The sequence below is a fragment of the Haliotis asinina genome, chromosome 16 (assembly GCF_037392515.1).
Source record: "Haliotis asinina isolate JCU_RB_2024 chromosome 16, JCU_Hal_asi_v2, whole genome shotgun sequence".
In the NCBI taxonomy this organism is placed as follows: Eukaryota; Metazoa; Mollusca; class Gastropoda; order Lepetellida; family Haliotidae; genus Haliotis; species Haliotis asinina.
In genome coordinates, this window is record NC_090295.1 from 13,160,541 (window position 1) to 13,184,357 (window position 23,817).

At 41.4% G+C, this 23,817-nt stretch overlaps 2 protein-coding genes across 3 annotated transcripts in view; both read left to right on the forward strand.

Annotated features, from left to right (window-relative positions):
- Positions 1-10,494, forward strand: part of LOC137268422 (uncharacterized) — a 31,706-nt gene extending 21,212 nt beyond the window's left edge. For both annotated transcript variants that reach the window (XM_067802990.1, XM_067802991.1), the window contains exons 6-15: positions 1,126-1,350; positions 2,670-2,869; positions 3,069-3,166; positions 4,055-4,090; positions 4,573-4,677; positions 5,363-5,475; positions 7,254-7,497; positions 8,154-8,285; positions 9,092-9,158; positions 9,709-10,494. In XM_067802990.1, the coding sequence (XP_067659091.1) occupies positions 1,126-1,350; positions 2,670-2,869; positions 3,069-3,166; positions 4,055-4,090; positions 4,573-4,677; positions 5,363-5,475; positions 7,254-7,497; positions 8,154-8,285; positions 9,092-9,158; positions 9,709-9,875 (1,387 nt within the window). In that variant the 3' untranslated portion in view covers positions 9,876-10,494. The remainder of the gene's footprint in view (positions 1-1,125; positions 1,351-2,669; positions 2,870-3,068; positions 3,167-4,054; positions 4,091-4,572; positions 4,678-5,362; positions 5,476-7,253; positions 7,498-8,153; positions 8,286-9,091; positions 9,159-9,708) is intronic.
- Positions 10,495-14,885: 4,391 nt separating this feature from the next.
- LOC137268846 (uncharacterized) lies at positions 14,886-22,781 on the forward strand. The gene is made up of 2 exons (XM_067803411.1): positions 14,886-15,635; positions 20,551-22,781. Exons 1-2 carry the CDS (start codon positions 14,926-14,928, stop codon positions 21,707-21,709), a joined length of 1,869 nt encoding a protein of 622 aa, XP_067659512.1. The 5' UTR covers positions 14,886-14,925; the 3' UTR covers positions 21,710-22,781.
- Positions 22,782-23,817: the final 1,036 nt, after the last annotated feature.

Sequence of the window (23,817 nt, forward strand, 5' to 3'; positions counted from 1 at the left end):
CAGATATCATTGTTACCAGCGATTAACATTTTCGGTGTAAGAATTCGGTAATGGCGTGACATGACTCAGGTGACTCATTTACATAAAATGACAAGCCTACCAAACCATTAGCCAATCAGCATAGAGCACCCCCCAAACAGCTGTCAATCAACCAAGCTAACATCGGTCGGCGAATCAGAGTGGAACAACTCAACGTGACGCGTCCCGGTATCGGCAAAGTTTCAAGTTCAAACGTTTGAATTACTACCTGCGAACTGAAAGAGACAGTTTGAAAAGTGAGAATTGGAAATGAAGCCCGATGATAAGAAGTTAGTGGAACTGAGATTGTAGTATTTACGCAAGCAGAAAAAGGATGTGATGTGACTGGGATTGCGATGCCATGAACTGATGTTCCAACGTGCGCATGCTCTTGTCGAGGCGTTGCAACCTTATTAACGTTCACGAATAATTTTGAGTTTTTTGTTTATGTTAACCACAATGTATCACTTCAGCAATGTTTACCCAAAGTTCATTAAGGTACCCGAGTACAAGGGAATTCCCTCGCTGTGTAAGGGTATTCCCCGACATTCCTCAGGTCCGAAAGTAGTCCGGTGCGGTGGGCGTGGCTTATTTTTTTTCAGATTCATTGGGAAATGAACTCAAAAGAAATGTTCCCAGTTAACCAATCAGATTGCCAGACTTTTAATGAACACAATAAAAATTTGATTATTTCAATATTACACTAGTGTAATACCGCTTGACGTATGACGTCAAAATGGTTCAAAGATGTGACGTCACAATGCTAATGTTGATGTCGCGATTTTACTAGACCTTGCTTGACTTGAAAGCTGAGTGTCCTCACACTTGAGGCGATTTCGCCGCAGTTTCTGTCAATTTATGTTGGCGAGTAATAAACAGAACACTAAACTCGCTTCCGTGAAATACCATTTTCATTAAACTCGTTAAAGATTTAGTATCAAACTCGCTTTCGCTCGTTTGATACCAAATCAGTATCTCGTTTAATAAAATGGTATTACACGGAAGGTCGTTTAGTATCCTCTATTAATCGAGTTAACGACGTTTTGACGTGGTGCACTATGTATATGCCGAACTGTTTTTCATACGTTTTTTCGTTTCTCCCTGCAGGTCAGCGTTTGAAATAGTCAGCAAAGATCATCTTCATAATCTCATAGAACAGCATCGAAATGATTACCCCGACGAACACGATCTTCGTGAAAGAGGCTACACTATACATGCATGGAATGACTTCAAACACAAGGCTGTCAGACAGTGTCTGGAAGAACGGGGGCATTTGAAGTACATGTATACACGCGACCCGCGCATTGTGCGCACGAGACCACCGACAGCATGGTAAGCATGCGTACTATTAACCTTGGATTAGATAATTCAGCAACAGTCTTCGATTATCTGCCGAAACAGGGATACTTGGCGTAAAAAGGTAAAATAGCGGACTTCCATGAATGGATTTCAGAAAACCAGTGAAGACACCAGGTGTTCTCGAAAAGGGCGATCACATTCTGATCGACCAGTAACACTCACTATATTGTATCGTACCGGGGCCAGGCAAAGCGGTTTCTCTTAATACCGGAAGTAAAAAAGTAAATGTCGATGATTGCGTGAGTGAGTGAGTGAGTGAGTGAGTGAGTGAGTGAGTGCCATTTGTAACTGTACTGAGTGATTCCATTTTGTTTCCATAATTTCAAAACAATTCCCATTCTCATAACATATGTTTGATAGTATCTTGCATTTTAATTAATCTAATATTCATCATTATTGTCCGACAAGGGGCGAGGTGATAGTAGGGCAGGCTCTTAAACACTTTAATAAATCCCAAGTTTAACAGGGCACTTCCGTGTTGACAGCAACCTGTAACTTCAATCAAACTTCACATAATGTATATCGCACACAATATACACTCTGTAGATTTACACCTGTGGCGTCAATGGCACATGACTCTCGATACATGGACTATTGACATGCTCACTGGGGGTTAATATCTGTTATGCGACACTTGAAGTATGATAAAATTAATTTATGTTACTTTTCATATTTGTGGTGTTTATTTCTTCGTGGAGCTTGTCAACATGATATATACGTGTTTCTTTCACCCCTGTTGGGGTATTTTTGACACGTGACATTAACACTATCTGGATTTGAAGAGGGTCATTCCGTTCACTTCTCCGTTAATGGCCGACAATTCATTCAGAATGATTGACACGACCTGCGTGAGAGACAAATTAATGATTGCACATACTATTTTATCTTATCTGCTTTCGGTATTAGATAATAAATCATAAAAAATGTCAGGTTCCTTGAAATATACTGAACGGCAAAAGAAAAGAAAATAGAAAAAATGAAATCATAAACACAAGCGTTCATGCTTATGGAATGTTCATGGTAAAGTGACAAAACGCCAGACTTGCGTTTCTTTTGCTGTTCAGTATATATTCACTTCTTTTTCCGGATTCCTGGATCCGCCTCTGAAATGTGTTTGTCGGCATCCCACCCGTGAACAGATGTATATCTAATATTTTGGGGCTTTGTCGTGCTGAGAAATACCATGGCATTTAAACGTCATATTTCATGACATCCCATATTTAATACAGTGATCTTAAGGATCCTTTTACGTTCCTTTCCTCCAGAGTTGAATATGTATTTAATCATTTCAGTGAGAGGAACAAAGAAAACATGTATCAGTTCATTGCGAAAGGTGGACGATATGAACCAATGCGCGTGCGTGCAATCACATCTCACTCTACTTCTGGTTCCTCCTCACGGGCATCTTCCCGCCCTCGCACTGCCATCGGCCTTCGCTACAACACCCCACTCTCCAACAGAAGTGTGGACGCTCGAGATAAGGAACTGATAGGTAGTTTAACATTTACAACAATATCATGTTAAAATAACTCGACAAAAAGCATGAGGAGAACTGTAAGTCACTATCTTAGTCTATGATATTTCAAATATCCTGATGATTACTCAGCCAGACAAGGTATCGGAGTCGAAACGATTTTAGTTTGATTCTACACATTAAGTTAAGAAGTATTTCAATAGAAACTACGTTGTAGATGACGATCCTGACACTGTGGACAACCTACGACTGAGTGGCTCCATCACGCAGATGCCATCTGACATGGCACGTGTCCTCGCAAAGCATGTCGGGAAGGTGGGTATTCCAGAAGTTGAGGAGATTAAAAATTATGAGAAGATTTATAGATATACACTTTCTTTATTCTGTATTCTTTATTCTAGACGACGTTTCGAAATAGATTCTAATTCTCACTTGCTTGACAACGATCTTAGAATCCATGTCGAAACTTCGCATCCACGGAACAGAGATGCTGTATATACATAAAACAATATTCCTTTATTTTGGTAACACATTCCATAATGTTATTTGTTAACTGAACCATTATTTTTTATATGAAAATTAAGAATAGTCTGGTATCTGTTTTTTTTGTATTGAATTTAATAGAATGCATGAACTAAAACCGTCAAAGTAAGTGAGGGTTGAAAAAAGTAAAATCTTCCCGATACTAGTATTTCAACTGACGACTTTAATTTCTAAAATCATATTTCTCATTAAGCGAAAAAAAAGTGAGTGAGTGAGTTTTACGCTGCACTCAGCAATATTACAGCTATATGGCGGCGGTCTGTAAATAATCGAGTCTGGACCAGACAATCCAGTGATCAACAACATGAGCATCGATCTGAGCAATTGGGAACCGATGACACGCGTCAACCAAGTCAGCAAGCCTGACCACCCGATCCCGTTAGTCGCCTCTTACGACATGCATAGTCGCCTTTTATGGCAAGCATGGGTTGCTGAAGGCCTATTCTACCCCGGGACCTTCACGGGTATAAAAATAAAACATCTTGCACATCATAGTGATAGACACAAAATTTATTAGTGACTACATTATTCAGAAGTGTTTTGACAAGGTTTTATGGGCGATGTGTTATATGCAAGTTTTAAACTTGATATTGTTGGCACGTGTCCCAACACAGGTGAGACACATCACGAAGTTTTCTGACTCGTATCTTTCACTTTCAGCAAATGTCAAAAGATCAGATTCAGCATATACTACGCGTGAGTACTCTCCAGTGTATTGTATATATGCAGGTGGGATGACAAGCACCCATGTATCCACGCACATGCACGTGTGTGTTTGCTTGTGTGAGTCTTCTGTTGTATACGGACATATCCGGCAGTTGAATGGTACCCACAAGACGCTTCCATCATATTGACCACTTTTGGCGCCTTCAGCTTTGCTTGTTTGTCGTTTAACGCCCCTCTCAACAATATTCAAGCCATATGGCGGCTGTCTATACATAATCGAGGCTGGACCAGACAAACCAGTGATCAGCGTTAAAAAACATTGGTCTACGCAGTTTTGGCTTGACTAAGCCGGGGATCGGACTTCCGATTTTACGCTCAGTAAACGTTCACGCAGGCACGCACACATTATATATAGACGTTTTTTCAAATCTCATCATGTGTCAACGGTTATTCTTTCTTGGGCTGGTATTGTGTTTTCGACTTCTCTACACCAAACACATTGTTGTTCACAGGAAGGTGATTGTGGAGTGCTACTTAAACTACTGGATGAGAGCAGTGAGGTGGGGAGACAACTCCGTATGGCCATAGAAGCACCTTACGGAAAAGAGGGATTTACAGTAAGACACATTTGTGCATCAGCTTCTGCCTGAGTGAGTTGACATTGTCACAGCCATATCAGACTCAACTTGACGTCGATATGTTCACACAACAGGAAAATCGAACCGGCTCTTCAGTGTGGCGATCTAACGCTGATCCTTTGGGGTTATTTTTTACGAATATTCTCGATCTATTCGTTGCGTTTGCAGTATTAACAAAAAGCGCTATCTTTCAAGGCGACGATTAACTTGTTAAAGCTGTATTTTTTCGTCTGACCATTATGTGAAGTCAGTTTGATATTCATATAATGTCGTATATACATTGCCTGATGTCCCTAAACGTGCACTATGAAATGGCTGTAACATTCAGGGACATTCAGTCAGTGGAACACCCCTTTAAGAACATGTCAGTCATGTCATGGAAAGCTTGGAAGAAAGCCCAAAGTGGTGAAAACCTTAGACATGTCGGTATTGTGTGAACTTACTGGAATTCAGCCCTGAGTCTGTCCCCATTTCCACCGGGTCTTACTTTTAGAGGCAGTTCAGGATGTACTGCAGGAATGTATTCGGGATGCTATGTTGGTAATGGAAAGCGTTTACGTTCAGTTACATTGAATGGTGTTTTGAGCTTGTTCGTCTGATATAAGGGAGGTAACTCTTGTTTCGTTGCCTGCGAGGTTTTAATAGATGTCTTCAATCTGTGTAGAAGACGACCGTTTTAATGACGATGAAGACGGATGACATCGTGAGGAAGGCAAAGGATATGGCCGAAAGCAAGGGCGATAACCCCAGCAATGAAATAGAAGATGGCGGTCAAGAGTAAGTAATTAACTGAAGCATGTTGGTTTTACACACCATGTACATTGAGCAGTCTTGCTTATTTGTCGTTTATTTGTCCAGCTACCGGCCTATGATCGTAGTCTGTAAATAACTGACTCCAGACCAGACAGTCCAGTGATCAACAGAATAAGCATCGACCTACTTAACTGGAATACAATGACATGTGTCAACGAAGTCAGCAGGTCCGACACCCGATCACCTTAGTAGCCTCGTACAAGCATGCGTTGCTGAAGACCCGTATCTTTAGAGGTTTAGTGAGTTTTATTGGCGAACACAATCCACTCTACTCCCCATCTATTGAACATCAAGTTTTCAAATCACACGTCCATTCAGACATTTTTTTTTTCAAATTATTATTACTTTTTTTATATTTATATTTCTCTCAATGGTTGAAGACGTATTGGCTCTTCTCAGTCATGATACTTAATAAGTGAATGAGTGACTTCGGTTTATACAGTTTTAAATATTTCAGAATATCTTATTAAAAAACTCCCTTCTCACACGTGTACCTTATTGGTAACAGAGAAGGGTGTTCAGATTTGGGGCAGTACGGTAGCCTTGTGGTCAAAGCGATTGCTTGTCATGCCGAAAACCTGAGTTCGATTCTCAAAAAAGGAACAATATGTGAAGCCTATTTCTAGCGTGCATGGTAAAACCCATTCTCTTCCCACAGTGGTTACTTGTCATATCTTCCTACCTAACCTCTGTTCTAGTACGACCCTTTCATGGTACGAGTGTTCAAGACTCGTGATTGGAGGCAATCAGATTTAGTTGTGCAATCAGCGACCTTGTTTCAAAAGATCTCGGTAATTTCCGGAAGCATCGTGAAAACTAGAACCTCTTCCCGAGCGCGATACTGAAATGTTTCTTCTAGACAGAACTCAGTCGTGTCGTATCTGTTTCTCCACATTGCTTGCATTTCTCAAGTTGAATCTGGGTCGATGTAATGCGTGTTCTGATTGGACAGGAAAAAGGGAGATAAATCTGCTGCCATTTTTTGCCGCTAGGGGATTTTATGAGAACTGCGAAATATGGCCGTATAAGAACAGAGGTTCGTAGGAAGATATGACAAGTAACCTCTGTGGGAAGAGAATGGGTAAAACCAGACTCGCCAATTCTTCAGAATTGCAAACGGATGCATGAGTGAGTTGGATTTAACGCCTCTGAAGACTATCCCACTATCCCTGTAACAAAACATTCACATACATGTCGATGAAAAAACAACCATCACTGAAAGAAAGACATCTTTCAAATTTACGATATGAAGAATAACATGTTTACAGTACAGTGTGTCTGTATTGGTAATACTTTGCTGTGTTTTTTAAGCAAAGCTAACGTGTAAGCCCAGACTCTTTACCTGTCGTGGCAGCTAAGTTTTCGAACGTTACCACTTTACTGTATTCGTTGGTTTCGTATTAATTATCGACTCGCTGTGCGCATGCACAATGCGTGTAAACATGTATACTGATTATGTCCGGTTTGCTTTAATACACTGTAAATAAAATCTGTTCTGAAGATTATTTACGTGTGGCAACTGTTCATAGCTGAGTATATTCATGCATCTCCTAAAACCGAAATTCAAACTCACTGCCGTAGGTTTCTTTGTACAGTTTCACCTAAGACAGCGTGGTACCAAACCAAGGACAGCCTGACAATTGGAAACAAATGAAACTGAAAACACAGGCCCTTAACGTATATTCAAAACAACTGATTCCCCACCACTGTTTTCACAAAGTAAATCCTGCTCCGTGTTTCAGATGGAACACGGTCCTCCACGAAGAAAACAAACAAGCCAAAGCCCAGATAGCAGCAGACAGATTCCGAGTGGCGCATCTCTCACGGAAGATGAAAGCCCTTACCAGGAGACGGGAGGCTCTCAGACAGAAGCGTGCGTCCCAGCAGACGACAGAACCGCCGGAGCAGACGAAACCCAAGACGTTCATCTTGGACAAGATACAGCAGGATTACCAGGGCCTCCATCCAGAGCAAGCCAAAAAGAAGGTAAGACCAAAGGCGATGAGTAACGCCGGTTTAAAGACGTTTACTTGGGTGATAAAACGGGACTGAAGGAATCATAGATTATTCCGAGTGAGACCCAGTTAGCGGACCTGTTCCTCTTTCGTGAAGCAAAATTTGTAAATAAACGAACATTACGTGGGATCTGGAGGTCAAAATGTATCAAGTTTTTTTCTAATCATTTTAAGAATGGCATGGCATGATAAAGGGATCATTACCACCGTGTGCCAAAAGCTCTCACAATACCATCTGATATCATGTGTGTCTTACTATACAGTGACGTCCGAGGTTAATATCAATATTTATCACCTGTGAAACTCAGGAGTGACGCATTTTGACTGAAAACTATGTTTTATCGGAGTTATTTTTTGTTATCAAACCTGGGAAATATAGGTCATTGCAACTTAAAGGGGCACACCTCTGGTTAAAGCATTGTCAAACTGGAATCTATATAGCTTAATGATTTGTTACTTATGGAATCTAAGTCAGAACTCCTCACTGACAGACACAGAGAATGGGTTGAACCTGTGAAAATTTTAGCATTTCAGCTGAGACTAAAAGTCTGGTTAAACATTTTTACAATAGTCATGTAATTAATTAAAGTTTATACAACTTATGGAATCTGTACTTCATATTTGCAGACGGAAACAATTGGACTGACCGCCCTTTTCCTGGCCCGGAACCTGTCTCGGAGACACCGCCAGTCGTCTGATACAAGTTTACTGAAGGCTTCCGGCGAGCGCAGGAACGAGGCTGTTGAAACACTTGCAAAGGTTTGAAAAACACACAAGTACTTACAAGCTTTAATGTCTTAAATATCTAAATACCTAAATATCTTTTAGGTGATTGCTTCACGTTGCTAACAATGTTCCAACTGGTTAAGGGCAGTCAGTACGTAAACAATGAGTCTGGTTCAGACAATCCCGTAAACGTTCTTGACCCCACGACTTGGCACATTGGACATCCTTTTACGAACACCCATTCTCACCAGGAATCGTTTCAGAGTGAATGAGTAAGTGAGTAATGTATCCGTAGAAGTTACACACTGTCGAAATACGGTCTTTGAAAATGATTTTTTTCAAGTTTCCTGTCTACAAGACACTGTCAGTTTCACTTTCATATTCCATTGTACCTTAACTATCCACAATGCAGTTAAACTGCGAACGTGATCTGAACTCCCATTCATAGCAGGATAAGCTCATCATTTCGCAAACACCTGGTGTCATCGCTATTTGAAAGTGATCATTACAAATACTGATCCATAAATATGCTAACAATGAGGTCGGAATCTTAAAATGGACTGTGCTATTATTATACAATTCTTTGAATTGTGAAAAGGGTTTTGTCGCATATATTTCATAAGCGCTAAGAGAGTTTTGAAGAACAGAGCCCTGATTCTGAACATTTCTGAAGAATTCATTTCTTGTCTCGGCCTGGCCATGGGTGTTGACTGCGTGTACTCGCAAGACACCACCAGGTTATCGTTGGATATAAATGAAACCAAGAGGCAACTCTTGAATATCTCCCTGTTGTGTTCCGAGGTAAGACTTTATAGATTGCGATCTGTTCTTTCCTTCAGCACGACAGCAAACGACCAGTGAGCGCCCCGACGTCTATTTCCCTGACAAGGAACACAGCAGTCCGTGGTAGGTGATGCTTGAGTGCGTCTAACGATGTTTGGAACAATAACTCATCCGTGTCACACATGTCAGTTTACTGCGGGTGTAGGGATAGTGGGGTACCCTTTTGGTTGGAGCGTTCACTAGTCACGAAGAAAACTCAAGTTTCATTCCCCACTTATGAAGCCCATTTCTGGTGTGCCTGCCGTGAAATTACTCTTATATTCCCCAAAGCGGCGTAAAACCCAACTCATTCCCTATTTTGGGTGGAAAGTCTAAAGCGACACAGGTCGTAAACATTTGAATGCTTCATTGAAACCCAGGAACTGCACGTCTTGCTGCAGCTGTGGGCACAACTCAAAAGAACCTAATGCACGAAATTAGGACTGGTGACATGTACGTCGTATTAGAATTCAATAGGGTAATGGAAATAAAAAGGCATTGGAAGTTTACAAAATTATGTGAAGTACTTGATTCCTGAAGCAATGGGCAGATTGCATTTAGATATTTTTTTATGTTTCTGTTTGTTGATACAGATACGTCGTTTGTTTCAATAAGAAATCTCTTTTCATTCCAGATCTCCGGATCAAAACGATACAAGACACTGACAAAGCAAAGGGGAGACAATCCGGACTGACACGTGATCAACTCAAACCACCAATGGTGGTCCGAAAAAATAAATCGGAGCAAACAAGAATAGCACCGCTTTCTGCACAGCTCAGACCGAGACAGATCCTGTCCTAATACGTTTATACCCGGAATACCCGGATTGAGGACATTTCCGGGTAGTTTTACTGCCATTCCACCCCCATTGCCACCACAATCTGAGCACAAGGTGCAACGTTAATACCTGAATTCCACCGTACCACATCGTCATGAGGTCGTTACACCTTGTTCAGTCAGATTAACTAATTTCATGTTAAAATCAGGTAGCCTAAGCAAAAGCACATGTTTAAGCATGAAAACACAAGGTGCTTGCCAATCAAAGTGGCAATCCCAGTGTTATTTACGGAGATCAAACCTCCTTTAAATATCAAACCGCCATCGGGACTTTAGTGGGGTGTGAGGTCCCGTAACAGTCTGCAGTTATCTCATCTTGGATTCCACAAACTCCATCAGCCAATCAGCAGCAACCTTTGCATTGATGCCGGGGGCCAAATCTGCGACGTTAAACGGGAGAGTTGATTAAAACTGCTCATCATAATATAAATAAAAAGCAAAACATGGAGACCGATGTGTCACGGTGTGCATTAAGTGCCAACCATGTTCAGATATTCAAACCTGGATTGTTCCCAGGTAAAGTCAAATATCGTTGATGTTATCACTTGCGGAAATAAACAGTCTCAGAAACTGCTTCAACAAATGCAGTTATTCTTTACATAAACGTTTGTTACAATAGAGTTCTATAAAGAGGGAGTGGCACAGTGGTAAAAACATTTGCTCATCCCGAAGGCCGAACGTTCAGTTGAACATATGACTATCATGGGGAATCATTTTGGTGTCCCCCGCCATGATATTGTAGAATATTGCTAAATGTGCCCGTTCAAGTTTGATTAACATCTTTTGCAACACTCTGACCAACAAACGGTTTATAATAGTGCAAACTACAGCCATTTTTTCGGATCAATAGGCACAAAATAAATAATATAGAAAACTTCTTTTTTATTTTTACACGACATATCAGAGCTTAGTTCTTCCAACTTCATCAGGTGAATGCCGAGACGGTGCATAAGGTGAATATTTAGAGAACATGTTTCCTCAAGGCAAAGCGGACACTAGAGAGAGACAACTGACAGGAGAGAGAGCGAGAGGGGAAGGTGGGTTTAGACACTACGTTTACGTACAAAGACAATGTAAAGACAATGAGATCATCGGTATAACAATGTAAGACCGAGCCAACTACAATAGCCCAGTGATGTAACCACTGCAATAGTAAATGCCTTGGTCCCGGTTAATGGCTGGCCTCTTGCTTTCTCCGGATCTAGATGATTTCTTGAAGTTTCCTCCTTTCCGTGGTTGATGCCGGTGTGTAGAAACATGATTTGTTGCTAGGAAACACGCGATTTGGACGAGGTGTTCTAAAAGTACAGATTTCGCGTCAAATATTTAAACAGAGGTCTTTGTGTTCTTTTATTCCGGTAGCTGTGGGGCGTGATGTCTCTCCATTGTATTGAAACATTAAGCAGGTGTTATGCCTAAAACGTGTCATGTATTCATGTTCGTACAGCTTCAAGAGCCTCAATAGACACAGAAGTTGATGGATAATGATCAGCTTCATTTCAAGAGAAAGCGTGAACATGAAGGTGTTGACCTTATTCAGTTCTTTTGGAGATATGATTAAGGTTTTTAACTTTATTAAGTGTCATTTTTCTCCATGTTTGTCCTTATTCCTATCACGTCAGGCTACCCAGGAAATCGACTTCACACAATACCATCGTATTTGGTCTTCGTCAGGACAAGCCAACGCTAAACATCCTGGCTATTCAAAAGTCTAGTTTCGTTATTCGAAATTGTGAACCGAAGTAAGAACGAAATCACATAATAATTAATGTTCTCCAACAAGTACGAGCGGTGGTATAGAATCACAAATAAATACAGTCTTTGGTAGTAAAGAGATTAGTGATGGTCACGAAGCTACGGCTGAGAAGATGGTGAGCCTAGTAGTAACACCTCGGTCTTACGAAATGAGTGTTAACGACGAAGATATTGGAAATGGCACGGCCGAAATCATTCAGTTATTACTATCAATTATAGACTGTTTGAAAGAAGTTAGTAGATATTCAAAATGGAAAAGTTTCTATCATATTTTAGCCGACAAAACATTAAAACAGAAAACAGCGCCTTCCATTTATTGATACATGGATGTTGTCAAATGTCAGACTACAAATGGTTTTCATGCCAAACTACAACGAATATGCGATACAGTAAAGATGTCATTGCTATTGGCAAACAGGTTGCAGAATGTTACACGGTCACTATAAAAACCTTGGACAGGTTGATTTGGGAGATTACTCACTGGAAAATTATGATTCAACTTTGCTGTACCAAGCTTGAATATATTTTATATTTGAATAATTGTGAAACAACTCCTCATGACATAAAACCATTAATCATATCTCATTTTGAAGTTAAATCAGCTCTGAAAAGGAGTTTTACAAACGGCAGTAATTAACTGTATTGAGTTCGCTGTTGTTGACATTTAGCAACCGCTAATAGGCATCGTAGCGAGCCGTATTTATGCACCTGGCTTACCATTAACGACCGTAGCATCAAAGGTATAAATTGTTGTGAATATTACGTCATATCAGCCTTTCCTGATATTTTACAGTCAATGCAGTTCACGATTTTGTTGTAATTTTCTTGAAAAAAAATATACAAGCTAAATTTCTCTCTGCGACAAATTTAGCTAATAATATACAAGTGAAATCGAAAGCACCAACTCTGTTTGGAATCAAAGACTTATAAATTCGTAAATTCACATTTAAAACAATTCCTTTGAACACATTCTCATTTTTAAACACTTTATATAAAAACTGGCTATCCATGATTGACACGAATCCTACATTATAGAGTATTATATGCATTGTGACGTCACGGGCGGAGTTAACAGTTAGCGGTCATCACTTGACAAAATAACGTTTGATAACACGTGTTGTCAAAACTCGAGTTTGAGAGTATGAACATTCCAACAACTCGCCAACAACACCAGTTTCAGAGTTGTCAAACTGTTGTCGAGAAATAGGATCGGTCTCACCAACTTTCCATCAAACTTTCGGTGTTGTCAAAAACGTGTTGTTTAGAACAACCAACCGAAGTCAACGAAATTGTCATGTGACCGAACCGACAGAGACATGAATGCTCACGACACGGAAGTTTGACAACATGTGCTTTACATGTGAAAGCGCGAGTTGAACAACTTTTAAAACTTTTAGAATTTCAACAACATGTTTTGACATACTTTAGTTTGTCGTGTTAAGGCCGCTTTAACTCTTACTGTTTAGTCCAACCTGATGATGAGGCTAGAACAAGCCCAGAAACGTCGTGAGAAATATATTCAAGTAGTTGTTATCCATGAGATTTGTCCTGGATTCCGGATAAGTACTTTGTGGATCTCTCTACTCCACTCCACACAATCCCAGCTGTTCCCAGACAAACTAAATGTGGACAAAGACAGGCAACTCTTGTTCACTCTATCAACCACTGATTGGCGCGAATATGTCGCCTAAAACTATTTCACAACCATCAACACACTGATTTATCTAGCTCGATCATTTAGAGGTTACCTCCTCATACCTGGAATACTGACTGAGGGTTTGAATATCAAACACATTGTATCAGTCAATGGCGTACATTCTCTTCCCATGTTCTAATACGGCCATATTTCCCTGTTGTCATAAAATCTCACAACGGCAGAAAAGCGCAACCTTCTTTCTATTCAACCAGATCATGAGTTACATCGACCTGAATCCAATTTGACTAATACAAACAAATGTAGGCACACAAATATCCCTCATCTGCCTGGAACATGTGTTGATGTGACACACAATAATCTAATGACTAGCTTGTCCGTTGGCAAAGAGGACTATGAAGACGCCATTGATTCGGCCATTGCATGGCTGAGTTATGTCTAGATGAAACATTTGCGCATCGCACTGGAGAATAGGATTCCAGTTTTCCCGAAGCAAACGGGAATTAGGCCTTGCGAATGATCACATTTGAAACAACGTCGTGGATTGCATAACTAAATCTGATTGCAACCAATCATGAATCCTGAACAATCACACCATGAAGGGCCATATTAGAAGAGAGGTTCATAGGAAGATATGACACCTAGGAAGATATTACCTAACAGTTCGAACATCAGCAACGTTGATAAATAAACAAATCACTTAATGAATGTCCGGGAAAGGTGTGTTAGCATGGTGGTGCTGAAAGCCTGAGTTAGATTTATGACATTGGTGCAATATGTGAAACCCATGCCTGGTGACACGCCGGCCGTTATATCTGTTTAAACAAGAACCACCATCACTCATTAAGGTATTGAGGTACCAGGTGAAGCTGTTGGAAACAACAAACATTTGGTTACTTTTGAGGAATTAGCCATAACATTGAACGTTACTAAATTTCTTTTGACGTATCTTTTTCGTGCTTTCTGGAATTTCACGTTTGTGAACAACTAGTTGAGCGTAAACGGACAAGAAAACGAACTTAATTATCTACTTGCCTGCGACTCGGAAACATAAAGAAAAGCTTTGGTGGTGATATTTAAACCCTAATGTGTTAGCAAAACCTATATTAAACCCCAAAGGCTTTGAAGGTGGTGTTACTGCTTGCAATAACGTGAAGGACATCACGCCAATAGCTCTTGGCGACCATTAAGGAACATTTTTTATTGTTTTTTTACGTCTTTTTACAAACGGAGTCCAGAAAGGTATGATATTTACTATCAGTGTAAACAAGGGCAGCATAATTTGTAACACAAGCTAGATAGGGGAGGTGTTGAATATTCATAAATACTTTACACATACTGCACGGGGTAGTATCACCTTGAGGCTGATTACGTTAAGATTAATAAATATATTCTGCTTCTACAGAAGTGATCAATGATCTGATAATGGCAAATAAAACCGTGGGAAGGGTAAGGAAACGAACGACAAACATTTTTATCAAGCGAATCATTACTTTACCTCAGGTGTTTCCATAGGGAAGGGATATGTAATTGTGATTGTTTGCTGAAGGAAACCAGTTGCACAGATCTCGCGGTTGCGCCCGGACGCAAATTTGAGAGTCCGAGATGGCGGGTCGTACCACGCACAGTGTCGTTAAAACTGCATTTTTCTTATCACAAGCTTTGTTTTATGCCGGAGCTGTTGTGTTTAAGATAGAAGCAGAAGACATCGCTCTTGGACCAGCTAAAGGTAACGTGATGTTGAGATCGAAAGCGTCGAACTACAAAACTCTCCTCAGAGGGGAGTTTGACAAGGGGGCGCTCCAGCAGACATTTTGTTTGAAGAAATCTGCCAATTTTTCAGTTGTGGACGTTCGTTACTCCAATGACGGCCACACAAAGGATCTGTTTGAAGTGTTGATCGACGGTCAGTCTTGTGGGATGAAGTACACCCAACCGGACACAAATTACGGTCATGTTTGGAACGACTTCAAGAGTACGGGACCTTTCGAAAACGTCCTTGAACTTGAAGCTGGAGTTCACACCTTCAAGGTCATTGTCAGAGAATGTGACAAGTATGGCATGGAGTTCGATGAGATAATGGTGAAGATTTCTGATCCCGATTTAGACCCTGATGACTTTCGCTGCAAAGCTGTTTGTGTTGATGGGGAAAAGAAGAGCTACCAGTCCCTCCCAACTAACACTGCCATTCGCAAGGCAGGAATTACCGTTCAAGTCGAAGACACACATTGCCCCCTTGACAACAACGTCCGAGTGAAGTTCTACCACAACTTTGCGTCTTCCTTTGTTCTCAAAGGTGTTCATCCAAACTACAGGTATTGTAATGTTTCTGTGTTTACAATTTTGCCATTCTTTGTTATTGACAAATAGATAAATAGCCACGAGTATTGCGAAAAGCTGAATAAATATATGTATTGCATGGGGTTCACAGACACCTGCTTCGAAAATATTGTTCATGTAAACAAAAGAATTGAAATTGAAACGGAGCCCCGGTGAGTGGTTCTTCAGTGCCTGTTTGTGAGTGTGTGTGGTTTGATGTGCCTTGAGCAATATCCCAGCAATATCACGACAGGGGACACCAGAGATTGGCTTCACACACTGTACCCATGTGGGAAATCGAACCCGAGTCGTCGGCGTGATTCAGTGCCTGTGGAAGCCCTAACCCGTCTTCATGTACGCATACATCATTCAGGATTTTTCGCGATGCGGAATTGTGGGTCAGGTACGCGCAGATGTAGAGAATGAACGCATTACAAAAATCACTGCGTCCACAGAGAGGCACAGTATTATTGCTTGCACCCACCATACATTTCTGACTTGAAGTGTTTCGGAGCATTTGCGTGCATCACTTCATCCATCGGCCCACATGATCAATGATTCGCTCCAGGCTCTAAAGAGATTTTCAGAACATACAGTTCTCCACACCGTTACTTCACAGGACCCGCAAATTGCCTTCAAGGACACTTTGAAATGTAAATAAGACCCGACAGCGAAACAGAAAGTATTTGGCAGAAATGAAAATTATTCAATGACTGACCGACAGACTACAGAGACTGGAGGTAGCAAATAATGTTTGTAAGTTGCGTGCAAATTTCATTCACAAGAAGTTAAAGAGAATCCGATTATTTACTCTTTCTACTGTTTAGCTGTCATGGTCCCTAACATCTTCTGCGCTGTATGTAAAGCTTGTACAGCTGGATTCACGTTCATAGTTTCATTATACATTATGTACATTATGTTTCTTATATAACCTAAAGACTGAAACAAAACTATAAACAAGTTGAATTCCGATGTGTTAAAAATTGATAAGCACCAATTGAAACCGCAACCCAATATGAATATCCATTCATAAGGTCATGTACGGTAAGGTCTCCCCCAGTCTGCTCCACGTCCATATATGTAAACATTGTAAGATCAGTCTATGATATTTAGCTGTTAATGGCCATTCATTCATTACATTGTTTGCTGGGAATACTGTTTTTGTGAGTGTGTTTAGTTTTACGCTGCACTCGTAAAAGCAATATTCCAGCTTTATGGTGGCGGTCTGCAAATAATCGGGTCTGGGCAGCTACTTATCGGCTCAAGTTCGGATGTCGAGTTGGCCTCAAACCTATGCTAGGTCTACGAGGTGATGAAATAGTTCGGACGTCGGGTTGGCCTCAAACCTATGCTGGGTCTACAAGGTGATGAAATAGTTCGGATGTCGCGTTGGTCTCAAACCTATGCTGGGTCTACAAGGTGATGAAATAGTTCGGACGTCGGGTTGGCCTCAAACCTATGCTGGGTCTACAAGGTGATGAAATAGTTCGGATGTCGCGTTGGTCTCAAACCTATGCTGGGTCTACAAGGTGATGAAATAGTTCGGATGTCGCGTTGGCTTCAAACCTATGCTGGGTCTACGAGGTGATGAAATAGTTCGGATGTCGCGTTGGCCTCAAACCTATGCTGGGTCTACAAGGTGATGAAATAGTTCGGACGTCGGGTTGGCCTCAAACCTATGCTGGGTCTACAAGGTGATGAAATAGTTCGGATGTTGGGTTGGCCTCAAACCTATGCTGGGTCTACGAGGTGATGAAATAGTTCGGATGTTGGGTTGGCCTCAAACCTATGCTGGGTCTACGAGGTGATGAAATAGTTCGGATGTCGGGTTGGCCTCAAACCTATGCTGGGTCTACAAGGTGATGAAATAGTTCGGATGTCGGGTTGGCCTTAAACCTATGCTGGGTCTACAAGGTGATGAAATAGTTCGGATGTCGGGTTGGCCTCAAACCTATGCTGGGTCTACAAGGTGATGAAATAGTTCGGATGTTGGGTTGGCCTCAAACCTATGGTAGGTCTACGAGGTGATGAAATAGTTCGGATGTCGGGTTGGCCTCAAACCTGTGCTGGGTCTACGAGGTGATGAAATAGTTCGGATGTTCATGCTCGATGGCTTGGTTGATTGTGTGTCACTGAACACTGGGGATAGGTACTCACAACATCACTCACTGGATTGTGTGGTCCAGACTAGACTGTTATGTACAGGCAACATCATGTGGTGTAATATTACAGAACATGGCGGTAAGCAAACAAATACTCCAAATTTCAACCAGTAGTTATTGTTCACTTAAAGTCCCGACGATTGTAACGGATACCCCGAATTAACCCAGGATAAACCCGTTAGAGATCCGGGTTTAAATTGGTCTTCCTTAACCCATGCCTGGCGACTAACTTGATCGGGTGACAGACTCGCTGATTTGGTTGACACATTTCATCGTATCCCAATTGTACGTATCGATGCTCATGATGTTGATCACTGGATTGTCTGGTCCAGACTCGATTATTTACAGACCACCGCCATATGGCTGGAATATTTCTGAGTGCGGCGTAAAACTAAATTCATTCACTCACTCGCTGATTTGGTTGACACATTTCATCGTATCCCAGTTCCGCAGATCGATGCTCATAGTGTTGATAAGTGGATTGTCCGGTCCAGGGTCGATTATTTACAGCTGAAGTGTTGCTGAACGCGGCTTTAAACAATCAACTAAACATCCCAAGTTGAATAGTAGATTTTTGGAACTACATCACCATTGTTGTAGATTTGCCCGCGTTATGACTGGTTTGTCAGCATCAGACCTGTGCACGTGTTTTTCACCGTCGTGGTGAATGTCTTCACACCACGTTGGGATTTCTTCGTACATTGAACTGATACAAAAGCATTTCCATAATTATAAGAAACCGTTTGAAGCAGCGTCTCGTCTACAACTATGTCATACTCTTTTGTTAATGATTTACCTATCTACTATCAAATACTTACGTTACCTATTTACTATCAGATAGTGATGAAACTAGGTGCGCGTGTCCTGTCCCGTCGGTTGTACACTTCACAAACACGTGCAAAGGCAATATAGGCTGTCACGGTGTGTTTTGGGATGGTAAATATCTTGCATTGGGAATAAACATTGTATTTGGCGGGTCATGGCGGGCTAAATACATAGTGTTTATTCCTAGTGCAGGATATTAACCATCCCAACACACACGAGTGTGACAACCTATTTATTATGCAATGTTATTCTTACTTTAAAATTTAAAAAAATGTAATTTTCATTTGCCACAGATTACGAAACTAAACTTCCTGAGATGTGCCCGCACATCTATGACGTCACAAATATGTGCGTAGTAATACATGACGTCACAAGCCCGGTGACGCAGTTTTCTACTGATCCCCCATTTGACTGCGTTACGTCAAGTAGTTCCCAGTACGTTTTCATGTTAAAGCACGATTGGTTGTCAAGACATTTTAGCTTACGTTTCAAAAATAACCACGAACTCCAGTGGAACTTCAGAATCCTTCAAGCAGCACTTTGAACGACAGAGACGATTTAATGTTCGCGTGAGTTTGTGCACCTGGATTCGGTTCCTGTGCCGTTCTCTTGCTAACACTGACATTCGGTCGCGGAACTGATGTTGGTATGTTCGAAAGCCAATGGATTTCTATCTTCGCTTTGTAATCTACTCCATCTATCATGACCAGGCATGACTTTTCTGAGATCAAAGCACTGGCATTGTCGCCATCAATCCGGACAGACCGCCGACCGTCGGCGCCGTGTTTGTTTACACTGTGAAAGTAGTCCCTAAAATTTGCATATGACCTCCCCAATTTGCATAGGTATCCGTACATGACCCCAACGGATACCGAAAATATCCGAAAATATCCTGCCGAGAACACTACCCATTGTATGATAAAGTCAATTACCTGAAAGACAACAACACGGGAATAAGTCAGTATAAAACAGAGTGATGATATATCACATAGGCATTACTGCAGCGATATCGTGATTTAATCAGGGCATTCAATATTAATGAATTTTAAACAGAAAAAAAACTGTCAACAAAAGACAAACACCTCACTAGAGGATCAAAGGTATGGTTTTAAAACTAGTGCGTACCTAGGCTATGGATCACTGGCAGCCAAAGTTAGGGCACGTCACTAAGAACCATATGGGTTTACGGCACTTCCGTGACCTGCATTGTACTTTACCATGGCGGTTATAAGTCAGTCCAACAGTCAAAACAAACAGAAATGCAACTATTACAATCATGTTTACACAGGGTGCTGCATCAGATTTAACACCTTTAAAAGGGGTGTAATATTTTCGCGCCGACTCAATCGCTTTCGTTGCTTTGGTGCCGTGAGCCATCTCAAATCCTTTCATATACAAGGCATATAGAACCATCGCTATTCTGCTGACTGCTTGTGCAAGGAAGACAAGTGTCAGATCACATGGATATAAAAACGCAATATCGTTAACGAACTAAGCTCCCAAGGCGATTAACGTCATGGTAATATCTGTGATAGCTGCTTCCGCCACAGCCTCGAGCACGACATCAATCTGTGTCGTTGAAAAGGGCAAGTTCAATAAACCCGAGCGAGTGAGTTTGGTTTTAAGCCTCTTTTAACAATATTTCAGCAATATCACGGCTGGGGACACCAAAACTGGGCTTCACTCACTGTACCCATACGGGGAATCGAACCCGGACGGCTGTCCAGTCCTGCTAGGCAACGTAATTCGTTATGCAAATCTGCCCCTCTTAGGCGTCCTAGAAATGTGAAATATTGGGTTGGAATCTTAGAATAACAGCTATTATGATTCAGAACGTAATCCGTGTCAGTGGGTTTTACTAAAGTCAAATGTTTTTCAGTTAAATGTAATCCATCCACCGATTCCTTCATTCATTTTGTTTTAGGACCTCCCTGAAGGAGAGCGTAGAGGACCTGAGTCATTGCCAGCACGCCTCACCATCAATATGGCGCTACACGGACTTTACAGTGAACTCCAATCTTATTGGCAGCTCTTTGAGTCCGGTATCAGGAGCCGCGGACCTACAGGTCAAGGACACTGGGTCGGAATCCTACATTTTGGAGGTCGCCTTTCATCTCGAGGGTCCAAGTTCGGGGCAGTATGCTTCAAATATCGGGTCGAAGCTATATCTGAAAGCAACCAATGTCACCAATGATTTGAAAATCCCATTTATGTTCAAAAATGGACAAGCAGCTAAATGGACTGAAGGTTTTACTGTGACCTTGACCTCCGATATGCCCGATGGGATGTGGGTCATACCTGATTTCAGCTGGAGTGAAGGGAAAGGTAACATGGTAAAGGTCACTATTCCAACCGGGGTCAAGGTCGAAAGTTTTGAGATGCGACAGCGTGAGGAGGCTGGTGAGAAACTGACCGAGATTTGGTCCAATGAATACTATACGATAGAGGGAGTGAAGTACGACTTCTGGTGGTTCTCCCCATCCTACATGACCGTCACCTGGTTCACGGACACCTCCTATACTCGGGTTTTCGACTACATCCGAGTGAAAGCTACTCCCATTCTCGAACCCGGATCGAAGAAAGTCGAGGTTTTCATCATTTATCAAGATGGCCGCGTTCAGCTTGCACCACTTCCGCTCGAAGGTCAAGAAAGGGAAAGGGTTCCTTTCGGCTCTCATGCAGTGATCGGTGGCCCTGATTCTAATCATAGGAGACCCCACTCACCAATCAAACACATCGATATTAACGTCGGTGCGCTGGACTTTGACATCACGTTCCCAGATGGCGGATTTGTCAAGTTGGAGCTGACTCCCGGAGTGGACGAAACCATTTTACATGCAAGGGATGTCGCCTACAAGCTGTCACCAGACCACTTCCCATTCATGATGGTCGAGGCCACTTATATCGAAGACGGCATGTCGGAAATTGACCACGTGGCTGCCGACGGCGCCATCTTGAGACACGTGCATGGACTGACACCTGATGAGATCATCAATGGCACCTCGTTTGCCTTCTTCAGACGCTGCATCTCTCGACTGAATACACAGAGTGCGGATCTCATCGTAAACATGATGACTGACTAACCTTGTGATGCAAAATGAATATATAATGATATGACACACCCTCAAACGCAGCACGTACACTGAGGAAAAAGCTGTCATTCCCACGTCTTATGGATGATGAGTGATCGCAAAATCGTACACCCTTACCCTTCCTGGTTCAGATGTATTTACAGCTGCTCGATTTGAGCACTTATGTATTTGTGAAAATAATATATTGAACAGCAAAAGAAATGCAACTTTCGAAACAATGCTATCTCATGAAAATAAGCGTTTATGTGTATGTCTTCTATTTTAAAAACTTGACAAAAAGCCAGAGTTGCGTTTCTTCTGCTGGTCAGTATATTTTGGACGCTTTGATGGCGCTATACTCAACGCCGCATGATTTAAGCGCATAGAAATATGAAAATGAACAATTGTAAGTGGTTATTGAACAGATGGGTCTGTAGGCCATATCTAAAGATAGTCAAGGAAGGAGAACATCAGTGAACAGAGTTCCATAATTCAGCAGCAGAGTGTTTCAAGGAACTGGCACAACCTTTGGGTTAAGTTAAGGCTTGATAGTTTTTTGTCCAGTGTATGTTGCTTTTCGTTGACCTTCAACAGAAGAGTGGGGTAGATATGTACAATATATTATTATATACTCGTCATGACATTATTTTCCTTCTCCAGCAAAATCCGTGAAAATCAACGATTCGCCATGATACCCAACATTTCATGAACCATTTGTGTCATACAAAAACGAAATGGGATTATTATCCTAAACAGAAGCAGCGATTGTCTTCAAGCAAAATTCAACCAGAATGATGCTGAAAATGAAACTGGAATATTGTTTAATGGGGTTTCACTGATATGTGCCACCTTGAACAATAGCATTTACACGAAATCAGTTTATATCATGGTTGATATCCGATTCGGTTGTGTATTGCTTTTTTCATTTTCTGATATAGCCCACATATTACACGGATGATGTACCGCTTATATCAACTGTCAGGTTTATGTGAACAGCCTCCGGGAACTGATATGACATGTATTTTAGGTGTTATTTCCTTTGAGGACTATTTTATCTTTTATTAGATAAATATGAATCTTTCCAGACTAGTTTTTATGATGTCATTCAGTAACACGTTTCATGTTTTGTTTTTCTGGTCACGATTGTCAAGTTGAAATGTTTTTGGACTCAGAAAAGTTTCATATGAAAATGTACATCCGACTGGGTCACGTTTGCTCATTTCGACATTCCGCCATCCTCGGCAGATATCGCCTCTTGCCACAATAATGCATTTGGAAGGATTAGTCCGAGAACCTACATCCGAATGTTGGGTCAAGGCTCCACATTCCGCACTTCTCGGCAGATATCGCCGGATGCCGTAACGATTGTGCTTAAGGCGTTGTACATGCCTTTTATTGTTGTTTAGTAAATGGGTTCTGATGAACATAGAGAGCGTACAGACACCGCATGGCCTTACGTTCGGATCCAAAATGTTTCATTGTTAAGATTCTATCCAGAACATAGAACATTCAGTTCATTAACCATGCACAACATTCAGAACAACAAAGCAAACGTCATACCTTCCTTTGTGCATGTTAACCAGGTACTCTGTACCACATAAAACTGGATTGTGACGATAATAAATTGGGTTTACCGTCGCGGGTTAATGCACTCATATAGACTAGTGCATTCGATTCCCCACATAAGTACAATGTGTGAAATCCATTTCTGGTGTTGTTGAAATGTTGCTATAAGCGGCATAAAACTATACTTACTCGTTCGTGCAAGCGGACGAAGCACGTTTCATGTTGCCAGTCTAATGAAAGGCCATTCTGCAGAACCGATGAGGCTCAGTATACTGACATCAAGTCGTTTTCTTTCAACCTATTACTCGGAGTAGCACATCGTGTCATGTTTTTCGGTATGACCAGATCTAGGATCGAACTGCCGCTCAACAACAACGAACAAGCTGCCCACTATCCCACGAAGAACAACAATTGAAAAACACGAGATACCCATAATCGACATCAAAGAAATACAAGCAGAATATTGCATCCACCTTTTAAATTGCTGATCGCGGGATCAAACCTCATACTTCAGTTCCACGTCGAGGAACAGGTACAATTTCACCATAAATACT

Coding starts and splice junctions, on each gene's coding strand:
- LOC137268846 (XM_067803411.1), top strand. CDS start 14,926: ATGGCGGGTCGTACCACGCACAGTGTCGTTAAAACTGCATTTTTCTTA. Junction 15,636..20,550: donor GGTGTTCATCCAAACTACAG/GTATTGTAATGT, acceptor ATTTTGTTTTAG/GACCTCCCTGAAGGAGAGCG.